We start from the raw sequence: 14,926 nt of genomic DNA on the forward strand, positions 1-14,926 counted from the left end.
CACTGCCTGCAAATGAGGAGCACTGCCTGCAACTGAGGAGCAACACCTGCAACTGAGGAGCACTGCCTGCAAATGAGGAGCACTGCCTGCAAATGAGGAGCACTGCCTGCAACTGAGGAGCACTGCCTGCAACTGAGGAGCACTGCCTGCAACTGAGGAGCAACACCTGCAGCTGAGGAGCACTGCCTGCAACTGAGGAGCACTGCCTGCAACTAACACTTTTTACCCAATAATGAAATCGTAGAGTGAAAATTAAAAGCTAAAATTGCAGTCATCCTTCTGTTAGGATAAGGGAAAAAAGCTGAACTGTTGTACTATTTATTTCCATTAAAAATAATGGAACCATGTCAAGTAATGTCAAAAAATACACATATAGAGCTCCCCCTAGTGGTGGTAACAGGCAGCTAAATTTCCTGAAAAGTTTTTATTTGCGATATATAATAAAGGAAGGGAGCACCTATCAAGTATATTAGGTTTGCTCCACAAATTGTATGCATATTTATCTGATATGGCTGTTAGAGGTATATTCACATGTGACAGATTTGCTTAAAAATGTCTGCCTACCTACTGATCACGTTTAGGGAATTCTGAATGTCCTGCTTAGGTGAATTGGAAAATTTTTGTAGCAGAAATTTGTGCTACAAACACAACCAAAGTCTCCAGGTATCAGAAAGATAAGGTCACCGTTTATAGTCAGGCCTATTGTCACCTGAATTTTATCTTCTGCGTTCGGAGACGGACGTTCTTCAGGGTAAGATTCTTGGTGCTCTCCTTTCCTAGTTCCCAGTGCTGCCAGTGTAGACACCTACACACCTCAAACCCTAAGATGCTCTCCTTTTCCTTCACCTTCCTCCGTATAACAGACCGGGGGTGTGCATCAGAGGAGACGTGACGCTGCAATGCACAGTATAAGAGAAAAAAAAAAGGAAAAAAAGTTGATACAATTAATAGATATTTTATTTATTAGCTTTATAACACTGGTGATAACAGAGGGTTAAAGGGGATTTGTGGGACTAATATTGGTGACCTGTCACCAATATAAAAATGTTGGGGGTTCAGTTCTGGGAATACTCAATGATCACCTTCAGCTCTGTTTAGTGTCGCTTCCATTTGCCAGGTTTGTGATATGTGGCGAATTTGCAATCACCTTTATGTGAATGGGCCTCAGTTGCAATACCAGGTGCAGCCACTATATGGTGGTGTGCTTAGTATGCAGTACAGGCAGTCCCGGGTTATGTACAAGATAGGTTCCTGAGGATTGTTCTTAAGTTGAATTTGTATGTAAGTCGAAACTGTATATTAAATAATTGTAGATAGAGACAAAAAACTTTTTTGCCCCAGTGACAATTGGAGTTTAAACATTTTTTTGATGTAATGGGACCAAGGATTATCACTAAAGATTTGTTACAGACACCTTACAGCTGATCATTGCAGCCTGAGACTATAGGGCGCTGTCCCACGTTGCGTTTGCAAACGCAGACGCAGGCAAAATCGCGCCCACCAGAGCGGTCCGCAGTCAAATCGCATCGGCGTTTCTATGGAAACGCCTGAGAGCGGGAACGAGCCACCGGTGTTTTGCATTAATTTAACGCAAAACACCGGCGGCTCGTACCCGATCGCAGGCGTTTCCATAGAAACGCCGATGCGATCGGACCGCGGACCGCCCCGGTGGGCGCGGTTTTGTCTGCGTCTGCAAACGCAACGTGGGACAGTGCCCATAGAAAAGCATTTCGAAAGCTTCACCAGAGGTCAGAGGGGGTCTGTCTGTAACTATGAGTTGTCTGTAAGTCGGGTGTCCTCAAGTAGGGGACCGCCTGTATATATAGGCGTTTCAAAATGCAATGTAAGCACATCATGTGAACGCAACCTAAAGATTGTTCTGCCTGTTACTGCTCAGAGTGCTGGCAGATTCTATGACTCGATTATTCGATTTGCAAGACTATGGGGCCCAAGGCGGCTGCCCAAATCACCCTAATGGGGATCCACTACATCTATGAACTCACCAATTTTATAGAAGGATTTCGGGTCTGTCCTCCAAAGGGACCAGAGTCCAAAGATCTCATATGAACAGGTCCGAGCATTTTATCTCCGGTTCTGAAGTGAATAAGGATCCTGTGAAACGTCAAACTACAACACAAATACATGGGGGATAGAATATTAGATCTCACCACATTTACCAATTATCTCTCACACCTGTATCTTTAGAGGTGCACTTTTACAAAAAGAAGTCACTTTATTTGTATTTTGATCCATTTTCCAGTTTTCTTAATACAGAGAAAATATACTTAGTAAATATTTATATCCCTCCCCTTTTAATATCCTCTTAATATTCTACTTGCAAATTCCTGAAGGAATCTTCAATGTGTGAACGAGGACTTGGGCTGCAAAAACTTTGTCCGGCTATTAAAGAGATTAAACTTCCATAAGAAATTAGTCATTACTATTTCTGCACATGATATGACCACGTAGACTGTAGACCGTGTTATATATTGTCACTGGGGAGATCAGACCTTTGTGTATGTCGTTAGTAACAGCAGGACTGTGAAATATGGATTTATATAGTTAAGGATTAAATATTCTTCATCTGGTGGAGTGTCCTCACACTGCTGTTCGCTAAGCACTCTGTAGATAGTGTTAGGTGTTAGGTGTTTCCCCTGGAGAGATGTGCAATCATGCCTTTGAGTATGTTAGTAGCAGCAGGACTGTGAAATATGGATTTATATTTCAGAATTGTAGCATCCTCACACTGTTGTGCTCTGTGATGTCTGCAGAGCTTTGTGTGTGTTGGTGGCAGCAGGACTGTGAAATATAGATTTATATTTAGACTGTCGTTTCTTCTTATGCACTTGTCCTCACACTTCTGTGCTCTTTGATCTCTGTATTGAGCAGCTCCACATCTCTTGTCAGAGTTAAAGCTGTAGCCTACTCCTAGTTGAATACTACAGCAGTTACTTTGAGCTCACAGACATAAGAGCACAACAGTGTGAGGACAGATGCCTAGTGCAATCCAAGAGGCTACAACCCTGGACTAGGAATCCATATGTCACAGATCTGCTGCAGAGAGCACAGGACAAAGAGGTGTGAGGACACACCCCATGCACAGTCCTGGAATATAATTCCATATATCACAGTCCTGCTGCTACTAATAACAACATACATAAAGGTCTGGTTACACATTTCTCCAGGGACAATACATAACACTGACTGCAGAGAGCACAGAGCACAGCAGTGTGAGATCTGATTACACATCTGCCCAGGGACAATACATAACACTGACTGCAGAGAGCACAGAGCACAGCAGTGTGAGATCTGATTACACATCTGCCCAGGGACAATACATAACACTGGCTGCAGAGAGCACAGAGCACAGCAGTGTCAGGTCTGATTACACATCTCTCCAGGGACAGTACGTAACACTGGCTGCAGAGAGCACAGAGCACAGCAGTGTGAGGTCTGATTACACATCTCTCCAGGGACAATACATAACACTGGCTGCAGAGAGCACAGAGCACAGCAGTGTGAGGTCTGATTACACATCTCTCCAGGGACAATATATAACACTGACTGCAGAGAGCACAGAGCACAGCAGTGTGAGATCTGATTACACATCTGCCCAAGGACAATACATAACACTGGCTGCAGAGAGCACAGAGCACAGCAGTGTGAGGTCTGATTACACATCTCTCCAGGGACAATGCATAACACTGGCTGCACAGAGCACAGAGCACTGCAGAGCACCCTGCTGATGGGTTCCCTTTAAGAAGGAGAACTGTCATCAGCCCCGCTGGCACAAGGATATGTGGATTTGAAAAACCCGGGTTGGTGTAAGACGCGCTGCCCCAATTAAGCTATGTCCAACACAGATAATGAAGTTCAATTTTTTATATTTACCATTCGAATAAATAATTGAACGTCATTATCTGTGTCGGACATAGCTTAATTGGGGCAGCGCGTCTTACACCAACCCGGGTTTTTCAAATCCACATATCCTTGTGATTCCCTATCCGGCACTACATCTGTACCAGACTCCGGGAAGACGCAGCATACCCTACCAACGATCACTGGAGATCAGACGGAACAACGAGTATCTGCTCTAGACGCATAAGACACAAGGTGTCTTCAGGTGAGCAGATACCCTTCCTACTTCACCATTCTTTCAAGTTACCCATTACACTAGGGGCCTGTGTCTCTTTCTATTTATCAGCCCCGCTGGGCAGCCATCATACCTCAGGGGATGGTGCAGTCAGACAATTGCCTCTTGTGGATGGGGCTGATAACTCTGAGGAGAATCTTATCCCACCACAGACAAACACCAGATTATAACAGGCATGAGAGGGGCAGCCATACTGGAAATTATAGGGGAACCCTTACATTAAACTGTGTCTAGTGTAACAGGACCCCCACTCACCCCCTTACATTATGTACATACAGCCCTCCATAGACAGTATCCTCCATACCTCACGCAGTATATAGCATTTGGTACATGTATAGGGTTATAGAGGCTGTGAGTCTCTCACCCCCGGCTTTCCCTCCTCACGGGTCTCCCTTCTCGCTGGCGGCCATGCTCCGTCTCCTAGGTGACGGGACGCGGCTCTCCAGGCACTTGTGTTGCCTGACAACCACGGCGGCCGCGCGGGGTCAAACCTGTCAGAAGGCGAAGCTCGCGAGTCACCTGCGGGTAGAGGCGGGGTTTCCCGCTTAAAACGTTACGTCTGGTGAGTGAACGGCAAGCACGAGTTATCAGCTAGCTTTACCTCACAATATGAGATATTTGTGTGAATTCTATGGGTAATATGCTTGTTTTTGGTGGTGGCCAAAGTATTTGCCAAGAATTCTCAAAAGTAATTTTTTTTTTAATTGCAGGGATGTGACTATAGAGGTGCACTGAGGGGTTAATCCGTATCCTGAGGTGAGACGCTATCGGTGCGTGTGGGGCTGTTAGGGACCCGTCTGTGTAGAACATTACTCCAGTAATACGGGAAACAGGGTACTGTGCTCGCTAAGGGTGCACACGTGGCGGTTTTGGTCCGTTTTTAAGCAGTCCGTTAAAAAACATGCTTTTTTTGACAGGTTTTGCCAATTATCTTAATTAAAACTGGTCAAAAACGGATGCGTTTTTTAACGGTCTACTTAAAAACCCACCAAAAACGGGTTCAAAACGCCATGTGTGGCATCACCCTTAGGCTGGTGCCACATGTAGCGCTTTGTCTGCGCTTGTAAACGCAGACAAAGTCGCGCCCACCGGGGCGGGCCTTGGCCCAATTGCATCGGCGTTTCTATGGAAACACCTGCGATCAGGAACGAGCCGCCGGTGTTTTGCGTTAAATTAACACCGTACTGCTCCATAGCCCGGGAAAAGATAGGACATGTCCTATCTTTCTACATGATACGGCGCCGTGCGCTGTATATTCCAATGGAGAGGGGTGCGGTAAGCTGTGATCATCCCCTATTCCTCTTCCCAGCGAGCCGCCGGTGTTTTGCGTTAATTTAATGCGAAACTCCGGCGGCTCGTTTCCCGATCGCAGTCGTTTCCATAGAAACGCCGATGCGATCGGGCCGAGGCCCGCCCCTGTGGGCGCGACTTTGTTTGCTTTTGCAAGCGCAGACAAAGCGCCACGTCTGGCGCCGGCCTGAGGGTACGGTCACACAGTGAGTTCCTTGGACCCCATTTAAACGCTTTGAAAATGCACGCGCTTTTGCATGTTTCCCATGCATTTGGCTGGTCAGAAATTAAGAAAAATGGATTCAAACCAGCCAAACGCAGGGTAAACATGCAAAAGCGCAGAGGGGGCGGGCTCGGGCCGATCGCATATGCGTTTCCCGGGAAACACATGTGATAGAGAAGCGCATTCGATCGGGTTATCAATCACATGTGTTTCCCGGGAAACGCATATGCGATCGGCCCGAGCCCGCCCCCTCTGCGCTTGTGTCGCGTTATGAACACTGAAAACGCATGCGCTTTTGCATGTTTACACTGCGTTTGGCTGGTTTGAATCCATTTTTCTTAATTTCTGACCAGCCAAATGCATGGGAAACATGCAAAAGCGCATGCATTTTCAAAGCGTTTAAATTGTGTCCGAGAACTCATTGTGTGACCGCACCCTCAGGGCGGGCACACGTACCGCGGGCATACATTGGCCCTGCCATGAACGCGACGCTGAATGCGCCCTAAGGGTGAAGACACACGTGGTTTTTAATTGCGCAAATTCCGAAAACCTGACAAAACGCATGCGTTTTAAAAAAACAGATGCGTTTTTTAACACGTGCGTTTAATGGACTACTCAAAAACGGCCCAAAAACGAGTTCAAAACGCCATGTGTGGCATCGCCCTAAGGGTGATGGCACACGTGGCTTTTGGATGCATTTTTGGTCCGTTTTTAAGCAGTCTGTTAAAAAGCTAATGTGGTTTTTGAAAACACATCCGTATCTGACAGGTTTGAATTAAGATAATTGGCCAAACCTGTCAAAAACGGTTGCATTTTCAAAAAACGCATGCCTGATGGGTTTGTATGCTTAGGTATGGCATTGCCAGCAAATAAGAGCTTTGCATCCCTGCAGACTCCACATCCAAGGATTAGGGTGCACTTATACATCTTAGGCTAAGTTCATACCTGCATTCACCATGATCAGCTCACTGTACATGCTCTTGGCCATCTAGCAAACTAGCATTGATGACCTCTCCTCTTCTAATGATCGATAATTGGTATTAAAGTCATGAACAGTCCCTTTAAGAGTGCTTGTACATGGTGCGGTCCAGCAACCACCCCTGTACTTTATATATGGCACCAATTATTCTTCCAAAAACAAATGTTGCCTGGCAATTGGGACATGCCACATGTAGCCATGCCATGTCTTGTATGGGCACCCTAAGCCTTGTATATTAGGCCTATTAGGACAGAGCTGTCTGCTTTATTACCATGCTAATGAATAGACAGTAGATGGATGACATCCAGAGTCATTAGATCCTTACTGCAGTGAACCTCAATCAACCAATAAGTGAGTCTGGCGGCCATGGTGGCCTTTGCCTCTAGTGTGTGGTGCAGATTACAGGTGTATTTTACAAGAGGAGTGAGGGCCGGTGTTTAAGACTTGGGGATAAGTGGGATTAATGAAGCGCTAATGAGATCAGTCTGTGTATACACGGTGAGTCATGCACCGCGGGAACCATAAATCAGCACTCCGAGGCCGGGAAACATAACTGGGCCCTCTGCCCATCTCTCCCAAGCAGAGTCATAAATTAGAATGGCCACTGCAAGGATCCTGACGCCCCGCACTCACTGCACGGATTACAGCGGCACATCCATCACTTTAATGCTTGTACTTTGCAAATTAAAGCTGTCACCGCACAGGCGAGGAGCACAATTTAAATCTTTTGACGTCCTTCCATTTTCCCTCACCCCCTTCCCTTTCATCCTTCTCTAAGAATTTTCACTGCTTGACATGTGTCTATAAGGTGTTTTATTTTCTAGCAGAAGTGGCTTTATCTTTCATATGTCGTAGTGTAGAATTTCTTCAAAATTTTGAATTTAATTGTCCCCAATTAAATATTGGTCAAGTAACTTGGGGGACAAACATCTTGGCAAGAAGGCTGTGCATGAATGTACCACTTGTGTGAGCAAAGACCATATATACTCCCTTTGAATACCTAAGTACATATGGAATTTTTGTGTCAAATTTGTATGGATCCCAAGAACAATAAAGTTCTGAAAGTTTTGTATAATACAGGATGTAATGTATGATTAGTAGGATAAGGATAAGTAATGTCATTTATGTACACAGTGACTGCACCAGCAGCAGAATAGTGAGTGCAGCTCTGGAGATCGTTATCTCATTAGCAGAGGGTGTGGATGTGTGTGGAGCTGCTGTGTGTTTGTGCTCCTGAGCTCCTGGAGGAAGATCTGCCCGCCCAGGGCCTGCTCTCTCCTCTCCCAGGGAGGGAGTTAGGTTCCTGGGGATGAGTGAGGGAGCCAAGCCCCAGGCTCCTGCTTCCCGGTCTAGGCCGGCGGGAGGCAGGAAAGGACAGCAACCGGCCAGCGCTATGGAGGACTCAGGGGTGAGACGTTCCACCCGGAGTCGTAGCAATACGGCTCCTGCTCCCCCTGAGAAGCGGAGAACCCAGAAGCTGGATGTCCATGTTGGTGCGGGTGAGAGCGGTCCTTCCGGGGCTGGAGCCATGAAGCGGAGTGCTCACAGAGGTAAGGCTGACCATGCGGGGGGAGGCTGGGCGGTGCAGGGGCCCCGGGAGTCTTTGTCCACCTATGCCTCCCGGGTCCAGAGCCACCTCTGTGAGTACGAAGAGGCAACTAAGACCATCAGGAGGCTCCGGGAGGAGCTGCGATGTGCCCGCGCCAGGGTGAATACAGCAATGGGGAAGCAGAGGTCAGAGATTACCGGTGAAATTAAAAGGCTAAAATCAGACATTGAGAAGCTTCTTATAAGAAAGACTTTTATTAGTGAGAACGGCGGTCCATTCAAGGAAAAATTGTTGAATGATGACAGATTTGCAGACATGGCTGATAACAGAGAGCAAAGGCTGAGGGGGTTGCAGCCTGCGAGCCAGGTGGAGGAGGAGGAGGAGGATGATGATGATGATAACGAGCAGCAGTTCCCACCTGGCGGCCTGCAGGAAGATCAGCAGGCCTCGTGCAGTGGGCCCCCTGCAGGACAGCCAGCAGTAACACCTCGCTCGGGGGAGGACAGTGACACCGGCAGCCAGGGAGGGGCGCTCATGGCAGAGATCCGGCTGCTCGAGTCCCCAGTGTGCATGGAGAACTTTTCGTTTGGTGATGAACTCCCAGAGGAAGCCGCTGGGGGGAGCAGCCGGAGGAAGAGTAAGAAGACCAGGCCAAAGCAGCAAGAAGAGGTACGTTTCATCTTTACCCCCCTCCCTGTAAACCCCCCCGGGCAAAGCGCAACGTCAGCTCACTGTGCAAGCCCTGCTACCCAAACCCCCCCGAGTTCTGCTGTGGACCCGGTGCAAGGGTGCAGGGAGATTACAAAGCCAGGTGGCGAGGTGCAAGGCTCCATCTCTGCTTGTAGTAGTGGAGATGGAGCAGGGAAAGCATCGGCTGAAAGGCCGGACACTGAGTGTCGCCCCGCGGGGGGCGCTCCATCTAGCACTGGCACTGTGGCCTGCTCCCCAGGGGGAGGGGGGGGCAGCCTGGTGTCGGCGTCGGTTACGGGTCAAAGTCCCAGTCCTCCCAGCGGTGGCGATTTCTCCATGGAAAAAAAAGTCCTGTTTTGTATTGGAATTGGTAATAATGAAAATAGACATCCTGTAGAGACTGGTGAAAGACGGACGGCGAGCAAACGCAAACTGACATCTGACGCCGAAAAAGTTACTGCTGGTCCAGCGAGAGTGAATGGTGCTGTGGCTGAAGGATCGTTATCAGGGGGAGAAAATGCAGGTGATGGTGGTGCTGTGAGTAGAGATGGTGGTATGGAGAGAGGTATTGCTGGGACTAGTGGTGCTGCTATGGTGGGAGGTGATGTTGTTACTATGAGTGGAAGTGTTGCTGTGGATGAGGGGGCTGTTGTGAGTGGCGGGGCTGCTGTGAGTGGAGATGGTGGTATGGAGAGAGGTATTGCTGGGACTAGTGGTGCTGCTATGGTGGGAGGTGTTGCTGTAACTGGGGAGGTTCCTGTGAGTAGAGATACTGGTGTGGCTGGAGGTGTTGCTGGGACTTGTGGTGATGCTATGGTGGGAGGTGATGGTGTTGCGGGATGTTTTGCAGGTAATAAGAGGGCTGTTATGAGTGGGGGTATGGTGGGATCTGGTCCTGTTGTGCCCCCAGCGGTGGCAACCCCCAGCGGTGGCAGAAGTTATGCCAGTGTCACTGCTGGGGGAGATTTCGCATCCTCCTCGTCTTCGGGCCCTAGGGGCAATATTTTGCAGCAGCGTCTTCTGGAGGCTCTGAGAAAAGGGGAAAGATCAATCACTGTAGAGGGTGGAGAGGTTGATCTGTCCTTCTGGATAGAGAGGCACGGCCTTGGAGCCTTCCGAGAAAATAGAGGGGGGGAAACTGCATGGTCCCTCCCGACAGCCGGGCCAGGTGGCGCCCGTAGGAATGTGGTCCGTCTTAGGTGGCGGGGCAGTGATGCGTGTCCACCTAGAACTAAGGTGGTTGAGCTCCTCCTAGAGATGGGCTTCAAGGCAATAGACATCTTTGCCTTGATCCATCCCTATGGTACATCTGAGTTCGATGTCAGTTTTGTTCGCCCGGAGGGACTTGAGCTCTTCTGGGGGAATTATGAGCTGAAAAAGAACATGCCCGGTTGGCGAGACTTTGCTGTTCAGGCAGTGTCTCGCCAAAATCAGGTCAAGAAGGTGACCGTTTTAACCCGTAATGAATCACTTTCTTGCTATGACATCATGACTTGGCTTGGGCGATATGGTGAAGTATTAGAGACGCCAAGGAAAAATCGGGACGAGTTTGGTATCTGGTCAGGGGCCTGGACCTTTATGATGAAGTTAAAGGTTTCAGGTAACTCGGTTGCCCACATCCCTTCATCAGCCTTCCTGGGGAGGGATCGCATCCAGATCTTCTACCAGGGTCAGCCTAAGCTGTGCCACAGGTGCGGTGACCCCACACATTTCAGCGCAAACTGCACCGTGCAGAAGTGCGCGTTGTGTGGGGGTGTCGGCCATCTCGCTGCATCCTGTAAGCAGATTCGGTGTCACCTGTGTGGTGACTTAGGTCACCCGTTCAGCCGTTGTCCTCGTTCTTTTGCTAATGCGGTTCTGGCTCCGGTGGGTGAAGGCCATGAGGCCGAATCTGCTGGGGAGGGGACTAGCAAAGGCGGAGGAACTGAGGGGCCAGGGAAGAAAGATAAGAAAGTGACGCCATGACGACAGAGGCGTCAGGAGAGGCGCCAAAGGGACAGGGAGGTGGGGGAGTCGCGGGTCACTGCCCCCGGCCCTGTCCTTCAGCCCAATCTTGTTGCTGAGGCCCCGAGGAATGATGAGTTGGATGAGGAGGTCAGGAGGATCCAGAGGGAGGAAGCGGCCACGCTCTCAGAATCCTCCCATTATGAGAGTATGGATGAGGATAGTAGGGCGTGGCTACAGGAAAAGCGCAAGCAGGGCAAAAGGAAAAAGAAAAAGAAGGGAGATTTACAATCTTCTCTCACCCTGACTCAGAAGCCAAAGGAAGGTAAAACTTATTCCCCTCTGGTTGGTCTTTCCAACCGGTTCCAAGCCCTTGACAACGTCTCTGCCTCAGAGGTTGAGGGTGAGGTTCCGGAGAGGGCGGGAGGGCTTTCAGGAGATGCTGAGTCTTCCGCTGAGGATGCTTCGTCCTCAGAATGGGAGACTGACCTGGAGTCCGGAGACGAGGATGAAAGAGCTGATATGGACACTACAGTTTCAAAAAAGAGAGGGAAAGGGTCCTCTTCTGAAACTGAAGAGAAGGGCGGTGGGAAAAAGAAAGCCGTCTAACTCAATCACTCATGATGGCGGCACCCACTCCGTTGACGCTGGCGTCCATTAATGTTGCCAGCATTAAGTCTGATGCGGCTAGATTTGCGGCCTTTGATTTTCTCGGCCGCGTTGAAGCCGACATTTTATTTTTGCAGGAGACCAGGCTGCCGGATTTGGCGGCCGTGTATAAAGCTAAGAGGGAATGGAGACACGGGCCTTCCTATTGGTCTCTTGCGGCCGAGCCGTATAGCGGAGTGGCGGTCCTTTTTACCGCACCGGTAGAATGCCGACGAGTTATTGAGTTAGAAATGGGGAGGTGCCTGATCCTGGATGTCCTCATGAAGGGACAAGAACTTCGTCTTATTAACATCTATGGTCCCCAGTCCAAGTGGGACAGGAAGTGTCTCTTTATGAGGATCAAGCCCTACCTTTTTACAAGTCGGCAGGTGGTCTTTGGAGGGGACTTCAATGCTGTCACGAGGTCCCAGGATAGGGGAGGTTCCAGAGACAAGCTGACTTATGATAGCGTCGCTCTTAATAGCATAGCTAGTGAGGCTCGCCTGGTGGATGTCCACATCCGGCACACCCCAGGCCACGCGGGGTTCACCTATTATAGGGGTAGCTGCAGGTCTAGAATAGACAGGTTTTATTTAAAGGAGGAAGCCATTTCTTCAGCAGTGTCCGTTGTTGAGGTGGAGTTCTCCGACCACTGTTTAATTTTGTTTTCTCTGAATGTTACAGAGACCCCCCGGATGGGAAGAGGCTACTGGAAGCTCAATTCGTCTCTCCTGGAAGAAGCAGAGATAAGACAATCCTTTGAGGACTTTCTTCAGAGCCAGGTACCATTGCTGGGCCTTTGTAGCAGTAAGTCAGAGTGGTGGGAGATGCTCAAGAAAAGGGTGGCGAGATTCTTCCGCCAGCTCTCGAGCATCTCGTCTCGACTGGAGGTAGTCGTGAGGACATCTCCAGAGTGAAATCCTTGCTGAAGAGGTGTTAGTACGATAGACACGCATCTTTGGTTTTTGAGAGGGATTACGGGAAATACCGCTCGCCCGACCCTTACAGAAACTGCAAGATGTCAGTGAATGGTAAAGTTGTCACGGGACTGGTTGACAGTACGGGATCCCTGAAAAGGTCCAGATCAGGGATCCTGGAGGTCGTCAGATCCTTCTACTCACAACTCTTGGGCAGGAAGGATCTAGATCGGGATGTGATGTCGGCTTTCCTGGCTGAAACTGTCCCTGAGCCAGGAGTAGACCCCTCTCTTGATGTTTTGACAGAGATCATCAGGGAAGAGGAAGTCAGCCGGGCGATTGAAGGGCTCGCCCTCAAGAAATCGCTGGGTCCGGATGGCTTAACATCCGAGTTTTATAAGACCTTTAAGGACGCCTTGGTTCCCCTCTTGACTGAGGTATATAATGAGTGTCTCTCCTCGGGCGCTCTGCCGAAGTCAATGAGGAGGTCTGCCCTGATCATCCTGTCAAAGGGTAAGGACCGATCTCGTGTTGAGAACTGGCGTCCCATAGCGCTTCTCAATACGGACAGAAAGGTTTTGGCAAAGGTGCTGTTTAATCGGCTGGTGCAGTTTGCGCCCCGGCTCCTTTCGGGGACCCAGCACTGCTCCGTTCCAGGCCGCAGTACATTTAGTGCTGTGCTTTGTGTCCGGGAGGCAGTGGAGCAGGGCAGGGCTGGTAACTGGAAGGGGTACTTGCTGTCCTTGGATCAGGCAAAAGCTTTTGATCAGGTTAACCACGAGTACCTCTGGTCTGTCCTTCTGAGGTATGGCCTGCCGGGGGAGTTTGTTGATTGGCTTAAAGTTTTGTACACAGGGGCAGAGAGTTTTCCGCTTGTGAACGGTTGGATTGGCCGCTCTTTTGAGGTCGGGTCTGGTGTTCGCCAGGGTTGTCCTCTGAGCCCACTTTTATACGTGTTTGCGATTGACCCATTCCTTAGGAGGGTTGATCGTGGGCCGTTGGTGGGAGTCGGGATGGATCGGGCAGCACCGGAACCACTCTAAGGGTGGTAGCGTATGCCGATGATGTCACCCTTTTCGTGTCCTCGGGAGGGGAGGCGCAATGGGTGATGTCAGAGGTTGACCGCTACTCAGAGGCTTCTGGGTCCAAGATCAACCGGGATAAGTGTGAGAGTCTCTGGCTGGGAGAGGGAGGTCCAGGCTTTGATCTCCCGGACACTCTTCCAGGGCCCCAGGACTCTGCCAAAGTTCTCGGCATCGAATTTGGCCAGGGGGATTACCCCATGCAAAACTGGGACGGCAGGCTTAAGATCGCCACTCAGAAGGTGGACCAGTGGAAGGGTTGGTCTTTGACCCTCAGAGAAAGGGTTAATCTGATCAAAACTTACCTGCTCCCGTTACTGATTTATCTGGGCAGTGTGTGCATGTTGCCAGAACCCCTCTGGACTCGGGTCTACAGTCTGTTCTTCCAGCTGTTATGGGGGAATAGGCTGAACCTTATCAAGAGGGAGGTTACTTACCGCACGAGGAGACAAGGAGGGTTGTGTATGGTCAACCCTGTGGTGTTCCTAGTGAATACCTTTCTTAAGATCAATGTAGCAAACCTCTGGAAAGAGAGGGCTCCTCCGTGGGTATATTCCTGCAGGGGATGGGCTCCTCCGTGGGTATACTCCTGCAGGGGATGGTTTCGGCCTTTCTTCCAGGAATGGGAGACAGGAGGGCGAGTGAAGGATCTTCGCACATCGCATGGGCATCTTCCGGCTTACGCTACCCCGGTTCTGAAGGTGATTCGCCGGTGGGGTCTGGGAATGTGGGAGATCAGGACCATGTCGAGGAAACTCCTCGATAAGAGGGTTCTGTTTGCCCGTTTCCAGAAGCCTCTGGCCCTCAGGGATTGCCCAATTCGGGATCTTGGGGTAGGTTTGAGTTTATTGAATTCCATCAGGATCCCCTTGAAGTTCTGGGACGTGACTTGGCGCTGCTTCCATGGAAAGCTGTGTGTGAGGGACAATCTGAAGTGTAGGAGCTCTGAGGAAAGGGGTTGTCCCCGGGAGGAGTGCGGTGGCCTGCTGGAGAGCATGGACCACTTCCTGCTTCAGTGCCCCTTTAACACAGAGGTGTACAGCCGGGTGGGCGCTTCCATCCATTGGCCCGGGTTGGCCGGTCTCTCCTATGCGGAGTGGGCCAATGGAGCATTCAGAGGCCTGGGTGGCCGGGACCGCTGCACGTTATTCCTAGTCAGTCTAGTGGTCAGGTACCACACGGGTGTTTAGTATCGACGCAGCGTAAAATCCTCCCGGTGGATGAGGTGGTTAGGAACATTCTGGGTGACCTGGTGAAGGTGCGCTCTCTGGAGTATGAGAGGCTGGGCACGGGGAGGGCCTCTCTCCTTTGGAGGGGGTTCTCCTTTAGTGTCCCTTAGTCTGTCATCTCCTCTCCTGGTGTTGGGCTGATGCTGCACTGTAGATTTTTGTTTTGTGTTCTGGGCATGTAGTGATGTTGGGGCTTGCAGGCGCCGAACCTGGGCTTTATGT

The 14,926-nt window shown here is 50.0% G+C and overlaps 1 protein-coding gene and 1 long non-coding RNA gene across 4 annotated transcripts in view; one reads left to right on the top strand and one right to left on the bottom strand.

Moving 5' to 3' along the window:
• CFAP65 (cilia and flagella associated protein 65) overlaps positions 1–4,658 on the bottom strand; it is a 42,334-nt gene extending 37,676 nt beyond the window's left edge. The window contains exons 1-3 of one of the 2 annotated variants that reach the window (XM_072122336.1): positions 4,518–4,658; positions 2,004–2,127; positions 710–894 (exon numbers count right to left, since the gene is read on the bottom strand). In XM_072122336.1, coding sequence (XP_071978437.1) covers positions 710–894; positions 2,004–2,081 — 263 coding nt within the window. In that variant the 5' untranslated portion in view covers positions 2,082–2,127; positions 4,518–4,658. Of the gene's footprint in view, positions 1–709; positions 895–2,003; positions 2,128–4,457 lie in introns of both variants that reach the window. The other variant, XM_072122335.1, reaches the window with a different exon arrangement.
• LOC140075921 (uncharacterized) overlaps positions 4,601–14,926 on the top strand; it is a 40,726-nt gene continuing 30,400 nt past the window's right edge. Inside the window, exons 1-2 of one of the 2 annotated variants that reach the window (XR_011849480.1) lie at positions 4,601–4,715; positions 4,864–4,909. This is a non-coding gene — a long non-coding RNA (uncharacterized lncRNA). The other variant, XR_011849479.1, reaches the window with a different exon arrangement.

This window comes from Engystomops pustulosus, chromosome 8, assembly GCF_040894005.1.
Source record: "Engystomops pustulosus chromosome 8, aEngPut4.maternal, whole genome shotgun sequence".
Classification (NCBI taxonomy): domain Eukaryota; kingdom Metazoa; phylum Chordata; class Amphibia; order Anura; family Leptodactylidae; genus Engystomops; species Engystomops pustulosus.